At 37.6% G+C, this 16,731-nt stretch overlaps 1 protein-coding gene across 2 annotated transcripts in view; it reads left to right on the forward strand.

Annotated features, from left to right (window-relative positions):
- Positions 1 to 13,397, forward strand: part of zgc:77784 (uncharacterized protein LOC402947 homolog) — a 55,236-nt gene extending 41,839 nt beyond the window's left edge. The window contains exons 17-26 of one of the 2 annotated variants that reach the window (XM_044354321.1): positions 1,292 to 1,510; positions 2,585 to 2,627; positions 2,722 to 2,858; positions 2,940 to 3,227; positions 4,083 to 4,221; positions 4,937 to 5,271; positions 9,594 to 9,710; positions 10,363 to 10,542; positions 10,884 to 11,008; positions 12,758 to 13,397. In XM_044354321.1, the coding sequence (XP_044210256.1) occupies positions 1,292 to 1,510; positions 2,585 to 2,627; positions 2,722 to 2,858; positions 2,940 to 3,227; positions 4,083 to 4,221; positions 4,937 to 5,271; positions 9,594 to 9,710; positions 10,363 to 10,542; positions 10,884 to 11,008; positions 12,758 to 12,769 (1,595 nt within the window). In that variant the 3' untranslated portion in view covers positions 12,770 to 13,397. The remainder of the gene's footprint in view (positions 1 to 1,291; positions 1,511 to 2,584; positions 2,628 to 2,721; positions 2,859 to 2,939; positions 3,228 to 4,082; positions 4,222 to 4,936; positions 5,272 to 9,593; positions 9,711 to 10,362; positions 10,543 to 10,883; positions 11,009 to 12,757) is intronic. The other variant, XM_044354322.1, reaches the window with a different exon arrangement.
- Positions 13,398 to 16,731: the final 3,334 nt, after the last annotated feature.

Below are 16,731 nucleotides of genomic sequence, written 5' to 3' on the forward strand. Positions count from 1 at the left end.
TGAGATCACTCTCCACTTAACCTTTTACTGTATTGCAGTTTTCTAAGAAATAGTTAATTTGGCTTCCTTGCTGAGAGTTAGATAAGAAGATTGATACCACTCTCATGTCTGTACCGTAGCTAAAGCCAGCAGCATGTTAAGCATAGCATGAAGATTGAAAACACAGGGAAAAAGTAACAAAATCCACCTACCAGCACCTCTAAAGCTCTGTAATTAACATATTTTATCATTTGTTTACAAAATCTAAAGTGTAAAAATAACAAGTTTTAAGGAGAGGGTTATAGTTATGTGCTGGATGGTGATGACAAGACTACGAAGTCCCTGCTCTTGGCAAACAAACATACCTGTAAAATCGCAACTTGTCATATTTACCCTTTCCATTGAAACTGACCCTAATGCTAGCTGCTAGCTTGGTTAACATGGTGCATTTACAGTCTATGGTTAACTGTGATAATGCTAATGCTAATACTAATTTTTGCTAGCGAAAAACAGGCTTAAAACCATTAAAACAAAATGTACTTACCAGAAAAAAAGCCATTTGACTCCTTAGAGGTTCTTTTAGAACAACCAAATGCTGAACAAGACTTTTTAGCTGACCAAAATGTAACCATTAACTTTCATGAACTGAAAATACACTGAAATAGCGACAGCTATGGCTACACCTATACTCTGTTATGACATGGATATTTTACCTAACCAATGTTGTCGCCGTGGTAGCGACTTGCCTCTGACGGCACCCACCTGTCACTCAAAGAGGCCACGCCCTGAATTATGCTTAATTTTAAGCCATAATAACTTTAAATGGGTGAGTTATATAAAAATCCCTCCCCCCATACAGTTGTCATGAACGGGGAAATTAGCTATAGAGACCAAAATTGGTTTTTGTACCAGGCTGTAAATATATTTATTTCTGCTGTAACATTAGCCATTTTAACATGTTAGCCATGTCTAGAGGGATTGACTTGCTTTTGGGGCCAGCCTTAAGTGGCCATTCGAGGAACTGCAGTTTTTGGCATTTCCATGTTAGCTTCATTTTTCAGCCCCGGCAGTTGCCACTTGGTATAGCAATGATTGGTATCAATCTTCTCGTCTAATTCTCAGCAGGAAAGTGAATGTCAAACTATTGAATTGTCACTATATTATTGTTACATAATCTAAATGATATTGGATTTAATCAAAAAAGCAAGCTCCTTTTTCCTGTAAAGATAATGACTCTGCGCTCTGCTCTGAATTTGCTGTGTCATGGGGCTGTATTAACTATTAATGCCTTTTTCTTATGTCATCCACTCAGCACTGCCAGTGGATAAGTCATCCACGGCTGTGAAGAAAGGCGGTAACCTCAGCATATCAGAGCAGATCACAAGCGTTGTCAGTCAGCCGGCCTTCATTGCAGGACTGGGTGTGGCTGCGTGGTTGGTCCTGATGGGTTTCGGTGGTTGGATGTACTGTCGCCACCGAAGGAGAAAGCAGCTGGGACACTATACCACCTCCTTCGCATACACCCCAGCAGGTGAGTGGAGAAGAAGCTCAACAGGGTATTAGCATCATGACAGGTGTGGGATGTTCAAAGCATTAACTGCAAGGTTTAACTTAAGTTGAATTTCTGAAATGTGACATACGTTCAGCACCTTTCAGTCTTCAGACAGATTGCTCCATAAAAAATTAACTGTAAAAAGTAGAAAAGGTTACAATGACATGACCCACGATGATTTCCAGTTTTAAAACATTGTCAGATGTCTCTGTCACATCTCATACATAAGATATTTCTTAAAAGGGAGAAGTTGCAGGGGGGAAAAAAGCTGTTGTAAAGCAAGCTGTCAGATTTTGTTTTCAACAAGTTCTTAAGAGACTGCTGGGGATATCTTGAGCAGTGATGAATATTTTTAATTTTAGTTTGTATTTCACAAAGCGATGCATGCACTTTTGGCACATATTCAGTTAATCAAAATGTATTTGTTCCCACTAGGCGTTTTTTTTCGTGGCAGGAATAAAAGAAACATTGAAAACACATGGAAGCATATGTAAACAGTAACCCGTTTATTTTAGAATATGCCCTGTGGCACATAAGCACATAAACACATCAGTTGTTGTCTGACTTTGAGAGATATTTGTTCATGTTCATAAATACTAAATAGACAGCTCAAGGCCAATAGATAGCAGCTTGATTTTCCCCTAAATGTTTCACCATGTTAATTACAAATGAGTATAGATTGTATTATTTCACCTTTTAGCGTATGGATTCTATTATCATATTGTAAATTTAGATGCCTTTGAGCTAAGATACAGTGGCAGAAGCAAGAAACTTTTTCATCGATTCATCAAATGGCATCTGCATTTTATTGCAGGCACATTGTATATGCATCTGTTGTGGTGCCTCTTAGTGTATGTAGGTCAACAGTGTTTCTTCATAAAATATCGATTAAAATCTGCTCTCTGAAACCCCGCGTGGGATAAAGCGTTTATTTGCAATTGAGCATAACTTTATCCAAAAACCCTGTATATATCCTATTGAATATTTGGAAACAGTCTTTAACTTTTCTGCTGTAAAACAAGATTTATAACGAGATTATTTTACTTCCTCCAGTTGGCTTCGCTCACAGTGAAGGATCTGGAATCATCAATGGAGGGTAAACTGAAGAATATGATTTAATTTAGATAATTATTGCCACTGTGTTTGTTTTTGTGTATGAAATGTTGATGTAATCACACCTCTGCTTCCAGGCCTGGCTTGTTGGGATCAAATATGGGCAACTACCCCTGGCTGGCTGACTCTTGGCCCACTCCGAACCTCTGCCATAACAGCAAAGAGTCTGTCAACTGCTGCTCTGGCAAGCTGGACTCAGACAGATATTATAACAGTAAGATCTGTTTGACAGTAAAAGTCATAGTGAAATAAGATAATCGCCATTGTTTATTTAACATAATCCTTTGCTGTACAGCTGTTGGCATCATCAACTACCCAAACCAGTCAGAGAAACACAGCACGGCGTCCAACGAAAGTCCCATCTACAGCACCATTAACACAGCTGCTGAGGACGATCTGTTGGCATACTACGACACTTACTCCAGCACATCCTACAACCAGGGGCCAGACCCTTACAGCAGCAACCCAGTACTATCAAAGAGTGGCCTTGTGGGTCTAGAACAGGACCTAGACCAGTGGACCATCCAGTCCGGTCAGTCTGGGTCTGAGTATGCCAAGCTGCAGTATACCAAGAAAAGCAACGGTGAGGGTTTTCTGCTTCTGTAATTTATTTTTTTTATAAAACAGGGAAGAAAGGTGAAAACAGTTACAGTCTGTTATTGTACTTCTTATACCATGGCCACTTTACATCTGACAATAGCCTGAAGTAGCATGAAACATGCATTGGTATGTATGAGTATTGTTGCCATGGTTACTTACAATGTAGTATACCTTGTGCACTGATTTTGAACAACTGTCGGCCAAAACACTGTTTCAGGCACATTAATGCACAGCTTTTTATACTTATGTTTGTTTTTTTTATGGCCTTGGTGTAAATTTACATATTGCTACTCAAAGAATAAGTAAGTTATAGTGAAATTCCTGCACCAGCATTGCTAAATATTCTCATCATTATATACAGAATGCTTACACTTACATGTTTTTATGTACATTTTGAATTTGTACATAACAAAACTGAATGGAAATACCCCAAAACTGCAGAAACATGTAAATATTGCATGTGGAAAAAGACATTTTGATAGATTTTATGGAAACAGATTTGACAAAAATAAAGAATATATGGCAACAGGAAGAAAAACATACTATAACATAGATACCTTAACTAATAACGTAAAGGAATGCAGAGGACAAAAGCTTAATCATTTTCACATGCAATAATAATTCCAGGGAACCTTTAGGTACTCTTGAAAATGAAAGAACTGGCGGCCAAAAAGAAATGGTCTTCAGGCAGTCATGAGCAGTGCAAAGATAAAAAAGGTCTTTTAAAATCTAAAATTAAAATTTAGTTGGGCATGTTTATCTAAAAAGCAGACTGGGCTTAATGTGGAGATCATAAAAACAGTGATTACACTTGGTTTTGCTTTCTATCTGTTTATAGACAAACTGGTAAAGCAGAGGTCAACTGGTTCCACATCTAAGTCAGCTCCTCTCACCTGGGTGGATGTTTTGTCGCTTCCTCTTCCTGCCAACAAAGATAGAGGTCGTACAAAGACGAAGCAAGAAGAAGAGCAACACAGGTCAGACCTAATCACTGTGATCTCAAATATTTTTTTCAAGTCTCACATGAAGGCAACTTTTTTTCCTCCTCTAAGAAAACAATCGCTTTTTATACTGTCTTAATTTTCATTCAGTTTATTATTAGCATCAAGGCCTCTGACACTAATGACAGAGAGAGTTAAGGCAGATGGATATAAACCTGCCCTGTAACTCTGCCAAGGCTGTCAAACAAAACTTGAGTGAAGTTTTGAGTCTGGTGAGTTTTTGAATTAACAACAGTTGTGTCTGCAGGCACTGAGTAGATTGCACTTTGGGGTTACAGAAGGGGGGGCATCTCCTCTAACTAGTTCTGACAGATTAGATTGTGGACATAACGGGGTGGGATCGGGGGGCTGTTCTGACTGCGCCGTGTCTTTTGTAATGACATTAGCCACCATCTGACAGTCTGGATTAGTACTTGCCATTTTCAATGACACGTCCATCATTAAATTAGCACTGACGGCACTGAAGTGACAACATGAATCACGGAAGTAGTTCTAGTCCTCTATAACTCTATATTGGTTCCCTTTTTTATATGAACAGTTTTCTTTTTCTTTTCTTCTTTATAAGTGTCAACTAAATATGCTTTAAGGTGAAATCAACACAGTATATCACATCATATACAGCATAAGTAGGTTTTAATGTTTCCCACTAAGACACACACTCATGCTGCTGCGACTCATTCTTGTCCTCTAGCTCTGAGGAGGAAGACTCTGAGGACTGGTGTCCTCCGCTGCCAGCCAGAACCTACCTGATGGACACTTCCAGGGAGGAACTCTCCAGCCTGCCTCCTAAACCAGACGAGCTGTCCTACACAGCAACACTGATGTCTTCCCCTCAGCGAGATGCACTCAAGCTCGGTGACAGTCCACGGCTGCAGCACTTTGACCTCATGGCCCGTCACCACTCGGGCTCCCAGGTCTCCCAGTCCAACCCAGATCTGTTTACCAATGCCAAGGCCCAGGATGCCAGTGAGGTGTACCACACCAGCCAATGGGCAGATGATTTCAAGGGGGAGAGCCTCAGCAAAGGTCAGTTTGAATTCAGTTTAATGCATTACATCTGTGACATGACTTCCCAAGAGGCAGCGCACAACCACACAGTGTCATGTATAATTTAGTTTATGATGTTACCTAACAGAAAGTATTTGCACATGGAAATCATGTTGGATTTATTCAAAGTGAGGCTCAGTATTCCTTAGTTTCCCCCAAGTTTTACATGTGCTGGAGCTGCACTACTGACTGCCAGTGCATTTACAATCTAACAAGAATCTATGTAATCCTGTCTGGAACTCTTAAATACAGCTGATTTTGATATGTATTTTCTCTTAACATTATGCACAATATTACATCGGTTTTTTGAGTTTGTGGCTGTAGTCCAAGTTGATGGTCTCCTGGGCCTACTTGACCTCTGACATACCGGCCTCAAAGGCCTGACTGGATATCAACATCTCCAACATCTATCAACTCCTGGTACATCCTGCTAAGACAGATCATGCCTCCCAAACATACTAAAACATCCCCCTGTGAGGATGATTCAGTGGTAACAATGAGTGTACTCTCCCACTTAATGAAACAGTAGAGAGTTTTATAAAGAGATGGTACTTCAGCAACAGGAAAACTTCAAATGCTGTATTCAGCTGGTCTTGGATGGAACTAACAAAGGACAGGATGCTGTTATTAGAGATGTACAGAAGCTGAAGACCAGCTTGGAATTCACCCAAGATAAGTCTGAAGAGAAAAGTAGGGGATAGAAGGAGATTGAAATAAAGATAAAGTCATTTGAAAACAACATAATGAATTCTAAACAGGAAATGTTTGCCAAGCTGGACGACACAGAAAATCAGTGCAGGCAGACAAACATTTTAATTGATGGGATTGCAGATGAGAAAGGAGAAAACTGGAGTTAATCAGAGAGGAAGGCTCAACAAATGTTCTAAAGTAACATGAGTCTAGATGGCATGAATATGGATATTGAACGTGCTCAGAGAATGGTCTGTACCGGGGGTGGGGGGGCTAGGAAAATTGATGTAAAACTTTTGCACTTTAAAGATAGACAGAATTTCTCCAAGAAATTAAAGGGCATAAAAATCTATATAATTGAGGACATCTCAGAAGCTGTGCAACTGAGGAAAGAGCTGTTGCCTAAGTTGAAAGCTGCCCGAGAAAGAGGTGATAAAGCCAGCCTGAAGTATGATAAGCTGGTTGTCATGCCCAGGAGTGGACAAACTCAGTCAACAGCTTAAAGCGCTTCAAGGCTCAATTTTTCTTATATATATTTGTCTTATTTTTAACTTTTTCTGCTGTTTTTGTTTGTTTTATGTGTTCAAATAACAAAACTACATCTTTTGTTATTAAGTTTTCCAAGGAAAGGATTGGTATTAGCTCAACTTAAATATATGCAGCCTCAGGAACAGTTCATAAGATTACCAGGATCTGCTCCTCAAACAATCTTCATGTTTAAGCACTGTCAGAATCACACCTGGACACCACTTTTGATGATTCTGAGTTGACTGTCAAAGGATATAGGTTATATAGAAGAGACAGGCATAAATATGGTGGTGGAGTTGCATTTTATGTTCAGGAACACATTTCAGTCGTGCTACAGAAAGATATTAAGAGTATTGACATTAAAGTAATATGGCTACAGATTCACCTTCCATACTGTAAGCCCATTCTAGTTAGTTTTTGTTATATGCCGCCCAGTTCTAATGTGAAGTATTGTGAAGTACTAGAATATTTGAAAATCTAGATTTAGTGACAGATGAAAGTAAGGATATCCTCCTTCTTGGTGACCAGAATATGGACTGGTTTTCTAAACATTGTCCACTGTGTAAGAAGTTGATTTCTGTGGCAGATGCTTGCAATCTTACCCAGGTTGTGACTGAACTCACAAGAATTTCTACAATCATTGGTGGCGTTAATAATTCAACCTGTGTTGATCATATTTTCACTAATATACATGAGCTGTGCTCACATAGTTATCAGTGGCAGTGGGATGCAGTGACCATAAATTGGTTGCTTTACCAAGAAAGACTAAAATGCCCAAGTCTGGGGTTAGGATTGTTTACCGCAGGTCACATAAAAAATTGAATGCAGACTCATTTTTTAATGATGTTAAGGACTTAAAATGGTCTGATGTATGTCAGGAAAATGATGTTAACATTGGTTTGAAAAATTTCATGGATAAATTAGTGAGGTTGGTGGATGCATGCTCCACTTAGAAAAAGGTCTGTAAAGGGAGGCAGTGCACCATGGATTGAAGATGTTGAGTTGAGATCTTTAATGCTTCAAAGTGATGAGTTAGCTGCCCATAAATCAGGCCACTTTTTAGATTGAAGTCTTTATTGTAAGCTGAGAAATAAGGTTACCAAGTTAAATTACATTAAAAAGAAAGAATAACAAAAATATGCAGTTCTGTAAATGATAGTAAAAAATTATCGGAAACTTTGAATGAAATTATGTGTAAGACGTCATGCAATTCTCAAAAGTATATGGAATATGTATTTAACATGCAACACTGTTAACAGTATTATGAGAGACAAAACCAAGACACAGTTGAGGAGATGTTGCTCTCACTTTCAGATGACACAACTCCTGGTATAGATAACCTGGATGGAACATTTTTTAAGATTGCAGCTAGGCCGCTTTCCAAACCAATATGTCATATTTTTAATAGATGTCTACTCAGTTGGACCTGAGCTATGGAAAGAGTCTAAAATCATACTCTTATCCAAAGATGGAAAAGCAGGTTTTACCAGCTCCAATTATAGACCTATCAGTATACTCCCTGGGCTGAGTAAGATACTTGAGAAGATAATTTTAAATCAAATGTTAAATTATTTTAGTAGAAATGGATTACTTAGGAAGGCACAGCATGCTTATAGACCAGGGCACTCTACTAGCACTGCATTAGTACACATGAGTGATAAATGCTTAACATGTATGGATGATAGGAAACTAGTTGGAGCTGTGCTCTTGGATTTACTGCAGCTTTTGATGTCATTGACCACAGTATTCTTATTGCAAAGCTCAAATGTTAAGGATTTTCACACAATTACCTCTCTGGCAGAACACAGCAAGGATTTTTCAATGGCAGGTTTTTCAGACAGCAAAAAAATATCTTGCGGTGTTCCAGAAGGGAGTTGCTTGGGTCCACTTTTATTTTCAATTTTCATAAATGATTTACCACATTTTTGTTAAAAATGCTGATGTACTGTAGTTATGTATGCTGATGGCTCAACTTTGTTGTCACCGACATCAGTGCAGCTGAGAGAGAATCTATATGTTGAGTTGCATAGCATTAACAAATGGGTGATAATGAACAAATTCGTACTAAACATTGACAAAACTAAATGTATTGTATTTAGCAGTAGATATGCTCTTGCTAACGCCACAGCATATAATCTCTTTATAGATGGGATATCAGTTGAGCAGCTCACTAAAACCAAATTACTGGGTGTCAAATTAGATCATTTATTGTCTTGGTCTGATTAGATTGATCACATTGTTTCCATGATGGGAAAGGGCATTGCAATTTCAAGGAAGTGTTCTGCATATGTTCTCTCTTCTGTTATGATTGATGATGTTTGGTCACTTGTTCTGTCACACCTGGAGTACTGCCCAGTTATTTGGTCAAGTGCTGCTGAGAAACATCTAAAAAAAATTGCACAGAACAGAGCAGCCAGATTAACTCTTCATTGTTCTTTCCGTACTAATATGTGTGAGATGCATAAATGATTATCATGGCTAACTGTGAAGGCCACATTAAAATCTTGTCTTCTTTTATTCATGAAAAATGTGATTTGGAATAATAGACCATACTCCTTTTGTGAAAAACATATTTATTATACTGTTTTTTGTCATGGGTATAATACATGTAAAGTAAGCACCAGTAATCTGGTGGTACCAAGTCCACAAACAAATTGTATGATGAGAATTGTTCTTTATAGAGCTTCTTTTGCTTGGACTATGTTCCCCATCAACATCAGACAGACCAAAAGTAGATTTTCTTTTAAAAAGTTACTAAAACAAAAGTTTATGAATCTCATATCGATGTTATTGTGGATTTTGCTGTTGGAACCTCTGATTGTTTTTATTCTCTTTTTGTTACTATTGTTTATTATTTCATATGTATAGTTATTTCACTTATTTTCTGATCTTTATATTTGGCTTGTTTTGCCTTTTTGTTTTATTGATGTAGTGTGATTTTAATTATTATTTGTTTTTATTGTTGTTGCTTTTGTTTGGACCCCAGGAAGACTAGGGACCACTTTGTGGAAGCTAATGGGGACCCAAATAAAGAATAAAGAATAAAGTTTCCTTAGGATGACATTAGTGCGCTCTCTTGTCAGGACAATCTTCTGCTCCAGCTGCCGAGTCAAGCCCCGCAGCCCAGGCACACAGATCTAGGAGTAAGAAGAAAACCCCCAAGGATGGTCAGCTCAGGCGAGAGCTACACAACCAAGCAGGTATGACACACGTTTCTTCTGTTTTAGTTTGATAAAAAAGAGAAAAGAGAAGAACTACAAGAAGGAAGTAGGATTACTGCCAGTCATAATACTTGAGCAATTTATGGCATGTCAGTCAGTTGGTCAAACACTTTCATCCTTATTGTGATATCTCAACAACTAGTGCCACCATGAGGTTCGAATCCGTGGTTTTAAGGGAAATATTTCAACATCTATTGGATGCACTGGCATGAAATTTAGCACAGACATTCATGTCCCCCTCAGGGTGAATTATAATAACTGAGGGGGACTCATTGACTTTTCGTATAGTGGCATCATCAGGTCAAAATGAATGACATTCCCATCAGCCTCAGCTGTTCTTTGTTCTCAGTGCCAATTAGCAAATGTTAGTATACTAACATGCTAAATGTTAACATGGTAAACATTATACCTGCACTGTCGCTGTGAGCATGTTAACATGCTGACATTCGTGCCTGAATAGCCTCACACAGTCGTTAGCATGACTTTAGTCTTGTTCTTGACAGCTTGCAATATTTATGGTTTATCTCATAATTTAAACCAAGTCATGGTATCGCTTTTTTGTTTGTCAGTTTTTTAGTCTATTAAAGCAATATTTTTGTCTTTGTTATCACCAATTATCAATCATATGCAGAACTCCCCCCTCCACCAGCGCCTCCTCCTGCAGACAATTCTCTGCAGCTCTTGGCCGACGTTTTGAGCCGTAGCCGAGCAGACAGTGAAAGAAAAGAGGGGAGCGACTCGCCCGCTCTTCAAAAGAGGGGAGAGCATTTCTCACTCCAGAGGAGAGGACCAACAAAATGGTCATCACAGGGTATGTAGCATGTACAATATATAGTACTTACCTTTAAAGCTTTTATCATTGTGTATCTGTCAACAAACCAAAAATAGAAGAACAATTTCTATGACAACACATGTCACCTTGCTTCAACAGCTGGATCTCAAATGGATGTGTATTAATATTATTGTGAGGCTTCATACAAATCCCTTTTGGCCTAGAAAAAAACAACTGCCACCAGAGTATGCACACACATTAATTCATAGTAGCAGCTCTGGTCTTAGTGGCAGGGGGTCTCTTTTCATCTGCTCCATCACTTAGGATTTAACCTATATAAATACAGCTGCAACTTTGAGTGATTTGTTTGTCATCTGCAGATGAGAATAATGTAATCCAGTATGGACAGTCCTGCTTCCCGCCCAAGGTCCAGATGTCAGGCTATGGGTCCCTGGGTGGAGGAGTCTTTCCACGGCCCTCCACCGCTGGCCGGAGGAGAGATGAGGTATGTCCACACTTACAGAAGGAAGTGCTGAACTGAGCTGAACTGACATTGTGTCTAGATAGTGTGGGTCACGGCCAGTTTAAAAGTGAACTGAGGGCAGTTTGAGTTGCTTGTCAACTTGCATAGGACAGTTAATGGCAGATGTTTCCCGTGGGTTTTTGACTGTAGACAAAAACATAGTGACCAAACAAAAGGCCAAGTTTACATTTGTTTTCTAAATTGCATTTACTAATCCTTGATGGGGAATAGCAAGACTATTGAGCCTAAATAAAGGTGGTGTTAAAAAAGCATGCATGCTTTAACAAATAAGTTTTTACGAAACTGACATTTCACCGAAAATTTGTCCTTTCAGTATGAAGCACTCACCTCCTGTCGGCTTGAAAGGCTGTAAAAAGTTTGGAGAACACTTTATTTTACAGATCCCTAAATTTCATACTAATTTCCATGACATTTTGTGAGTAATTTTGCAGGTATTTAATGGTTAATTTTTAGGACAGTTTACAGGGAGGGTGATGCAATGTGGTACAAATTGTAACAAAGAAACAGAAAAAGTGTTAAAGTGGTTTAGTTGATAAGTGCCCACTCATTATATTTGAGTTCATACGTATTTGTTAATTTGTAAAAAGTCTTAAGTATACAGAATATAAATTCAGTATATAGAGTTTTTAAGAAACAACCTTATATGCTAAGATAAAACTATACACTGAAATATTTTCTGCCAGTTAAAGAATTAAGGATCTAATTTATTAAGAATTTTAACAAATTAATAACTATGTATCAACCCAAACATAATGAATCAGCACTTACCAACATTGTTTTGTTTTCTCTTATAATTTGTACCAAATTGCTCTCTGTAAAATGTCCTTAAAATTAACTATTAAATACCTTGAAATTACACAGAAAATTTCCAGGAAATTTGTTTGTAGTTTCTCCATCATGGAGAGTGGAGGCTGCGATCTGCTTGATTTCTAGAAAGTGAATGACATGTAGTTGTCTTGGCAGCTAAAAACATGTCACTATAAACATCTCAAACCAGTGGTGAAGTACTCACATCTGGTAGTAATACCACAACATAAAAATACCAAGTTACAAGTAAAAGTCCTGCATGCAAAATCATAAGTAAAAGTATACATTATCAGTAAAATGTAAAGCACTAATTAAAGTGTTATATCATATAATTTATATTATTGGATTATTACTACTGATACATTAATATGTAAGCAGCATGTTGTAAATGGTTAAGATGGAGTTGTAACTACTTTATACACCGTTTGGCAGTTTAATCTATAGCTCTACCTCAAAATGTATACACTGATCGTACTGTATGTTTATGTGCAATCTTAAAGTAGTAACTACAGCTGTCAGATAAATCTACTGGAGTACAAAGTATGAATTTTCCCTCTGAAATGTAGTGGAATAAAAAGAGAATCGTCAAATGTAAATAAATTAAGTATAATTTGTACAATGAAGTACAATATGTGTCTTTTTTTGGTAGAATTTGTCACTTAACCTAGTTTTTGTAAAAAAGAAACAAATTTAAAAAAGATCTCTGGAATTACTGTGCCAGTAAGTCATTTTTTACACATGAAAATCAGATCTATAATCTCAGCTACACTATAAATCTGAATTACTTGGCCACTTCACTAGAACACCCATGTTTCTGGAACCAACCTGCATTTAAATGACACCATCACTACAGTTGTTTGCACCAATCCCAATGCTCACTGTGTTGTGTTTGTTTCCTTTCAGAACCTCATGTAGACAGAAGCCGATTACATGACATCCTCCTTTTTCCTCCCTGGGTTTCCTTTCTGTGCGAACCATCAATCTGTTGCCATGGTATCTGATGGAAAACTGAAGACAAAAGGGAAAGCATCTAGGCTTGCCACCTGCCTTTTCACAAACTATTTGTATTCTTTTTTTTTTATTTTATCTTGTGATTTCCTTCACCCCTCCTCCGTGTATATAGACATCTTTGCATTTTTTTAAAAGATGTGATCGGATATAAAATGGATATGGGGGTTTAAAAAAAAAATTGTATTTTTAGGCAATGGGAAGTAAATGTAACTATTACATATTGTACAGCAGATTATTGAATGTATCTTCTGTTTACTCTTGACCATGAAACCGCTGATGATGATGATGATGACGACGACGATGATGATGTGTGTGTTTGATGCAAGACTGGAAAAGACATGAGGCAGAAAATGTTAATAAACCATCATGTGGGTGTGTGTGAGTGAGAGTGTCAGTGCATGTTTGTAGTGTTTGTGTGTGTTTTACCTCTCATTTCTGTGTGGCTGTGTACTGTGGTGCCCCTGTAGATCACCAGTGTGTTAGTTCTGTCCAGATTTTTAAACTGACCAATAAAATATTTGTTACAAAAAATGCATCTGTCTGTGTTTGAATTACACTGACTATTAAGGAAGGATAGCTGTAGTAGTTTTAGCCATGCTAGATAGCTGCGGGTCTAGTATACTGGGTTGCTCTGAATGGTATGTTGGTCTGTTGGTTTGTCTGCCAATTTGGTCCAGACTAAAATATCTCAAAAACCATTAAATTAATTTCATTCATGGTCACTAGAGGATGAATCCTAATGATTCTAGTGATTCCCTGACTTATTGTCTAGCGCCACAATGACATTTTTGGGCATTTCTTGAGTGAAATTTCATCAGCTATTTGGCTGGATTTCCATGAAATTTGGTACACACATTCATGTCCCCCTCAGCATGAACTGCAATCACTTTGGTGAACCTCTGACTTTTAACCGGAGTTTCCCATCAGCCTCAATCAGCTACTTTGTATTTAGTGCTAAATAGCAAACGTTAGCATGCAAGATGGTGAACATAGTAAGCCGTTTACAAGCAACACAGTCAAGTGAGCATGTTAGTATGCTCATGTTAGCATTAAGCACAATCACTAAATGCTGCCTCAGAGCATGTAGATTCATAGCCTTGTTAATATGTAAAATAGTAAATAGGTTATGTCTTAGAATTGTATTTGATTAGTCTCCATTTGCACTGGAAAATACTACCTTCATGATATTCCTGAAATAATTCTCATACAAACTATTTTGTAATGAAAGTGAACAAAAGATCCTTTTGTGTGACATGAAACAGGATGTGTGTGTGTTAGATCTGTGCTCATGCGGCTTAATTTAAATGCCTTGCCAGGAGTATAAAGAGAAGGAGGGAAAGGAAGACAGGGGGAGTGAGCTCAGATTTTTCCATCAGAGCCAAAATGTCCCTGAGGTCTGAATGAATTTGGATTTTATAATCTCATGTTCTCAACATACTGATAACACTATAAAACTAGTGTATGAATTCATCTTCAGATCAGTTGTGAGCATGCTTGTTTTTGAATATAGTCTAATGAGAGCAGGTTACTTTCATCTCTGTGAAACATGACAGCAGCGGGATATGAAAGACTTTCTTTATGTCTGCACCTTTATCTGCTGTGTATGAGTCTCTCGTGTGCAGATCTCAGTTGAAGTGGTATTTTGGCAGGGAGGCAGTGCATGGGACGGCGGGGAAAGTGAGTTGGACTCGACTGCCTTTGGCAAATACCCACTGGGTCCCGCCAGTCTAGGAGGATAATGGTAATCCGATGCAATTTAGAAGGGTTATACAATTTTATGCTTTTAGGCCTGTAGCATGGATTAGGGTCTCTGCGGTTTACAGACATCCCCACACACACAGACGGTGCAGCTCGACCAGCTAAAGTCAGTTTACTGGGGCCATTTTACAAGTGTCCACAAATGTTCTCCACTTAATCCACAGGATTATTTTTTGTGTATTTTGTCATGCTGTAAAACATAACAAAAAACATGTATTTTAACCCATTTATCTTACTTCAAAGATCCCCAACAGACTAAATTTCTCCACAAAAAAGGTCAATTACCTCGTTAAAATTACATGTACTCCTTCTTCACTAAAAAAAATCCAGAGTCTATACACATATTTTTCACTTCAGCAGTTTAACTTGGACACGAGATGTCTCCTACTTCACTGAAAAGTTAATTCTCAGTGCATGTGTGCTGGAGGCTTGAAAGTGTAAGTTGTAATCAGGTCCACGATTGACTTCCAGATTAGTGGAGATGCCAGAATATCGTTCTTGTACATATACTTCTTCAAATCAGATTTAAGGTGAACAGAGAAACTCCCACCCCTCATGTGAACATTTCTGTGTCAAACTGTGCACATAAATCATTTTGCACACTGAAAACCAAACATCCAAGTCAAGTACTAATTAGCAAAGCACATCTCTGAGTGGAGGAACACCTTAAAATCCACATAATATGATGTTAAAATGAACCGTGATTCCCAGTCAAGGGTACATGTACCCCAAGGGAGTACTTCTGCAGTTGCCAGGGGTAAGTGGAAAGATTGTGGAGTAGCTCAGCTAATCGAAAAAAATGAATTATAATTTGGTAAAATATATATATCTACATATTTAGGAAAAAAATAACCAGCTACAATAAACACGCCTTTTGCCAACTGGAATCAGTTTAACATCCAAGTACCACATGCTGTGATTGAGATCATAAAAATAAATGAGAAGATGAGCAAAAAAATCAAAACTGAAAGCTAAAACTATTGGATTTTAAAAGACTGAAAGGTGTAGCTTTTGCTGTAAGTGGTAGTACAAATACAAACCTACTGAAATACTAAAAAAAAGAAACCAAAAATACATGATCACAGAAAATGTTTAGCTGAAGCCCCTGTGCCAGCTTAAATTTACCTCAGCAAGATGCTGTATCACTGTTGGCTCCACAGCTGTTCATCTCTATCTGATCCTGTATGTGGGATCAAAAAACTCATCAGCAGAAGCTATTGTCATTATGAATATAAAAAGAAATGTGTAAAAAATAATTCTGCATCAATAAAAAATGACTGATGACAGAACACCGATTTGTAGTAAGATTTAGGGGAGAACCTCAAAGAGAAAAACAGCTTTATAGAAAGTGGTGAATCAATCTTTGCTGCAATACTTAATAAAAGGCGCCATCTAGTGGTAATAAATAAGACATACATGATGACTGTGATGTCCATTAACCTTATCGCTCTTGAGCTCAAAGGTGGCTGCACTTTGTGTGAAATTAAATATAAATCACCAGAAGCTGTACCGATGTTTAAAGAGACGTGTTGCTCCAAAAAACAAACAAACAAAAAAAAAAAACCATAGAAGCATTGTTTCTGTTTCAAGCTTTTGATATCACTGTAAAAGCATCATCAGGAGCACGTAGAGGCATCAGGTTGATGATGTCACAGGCCTAAACTATTAATGTGATAGGACAATAGCTTCAACATAATTAATAATGACACATAAATTGTAAATCCTGCTTAGCAGATGTAAACCCACTCTGAAGAGCTGACATTTACATGATGTTCAGAGCGTTGTGCTCAGGCTTGTGACATCATCAACCTTATAGTACATGATATCCTTTAATTGTCACATGCAATGTCTTAGCAGGCTGTATATGCTGCTATGTATATGAATCCACTTGTATACATAGCGTAACTTGCACTCGTGCTCTACAGTACGACAACAGTTGATTAGATTAGTTTATAATATATATATATTATATATTACATACTTAATACATTACTATATTTACTACATTATACTATATTATATTTTACATTCTATATATTATACTATACTGTTATATATATATATATTTTTTTACTATATTATCATATTATACTTATACAGACATAGTT

The sequence above is a fragment of the Thunnus albacares genome, chromosome 6, assembly GCF_914725855.1.
Source record: "Thunnus albacares chromosome 6, fThuAlb1.1, whole genome shotgun sequence".
Lineage (NCBI taxonomy): Eukaryota > Metazoa > Chordata > Actinopteri > Scombriformes > Scombridae > Thunnus > Thunnus albacares.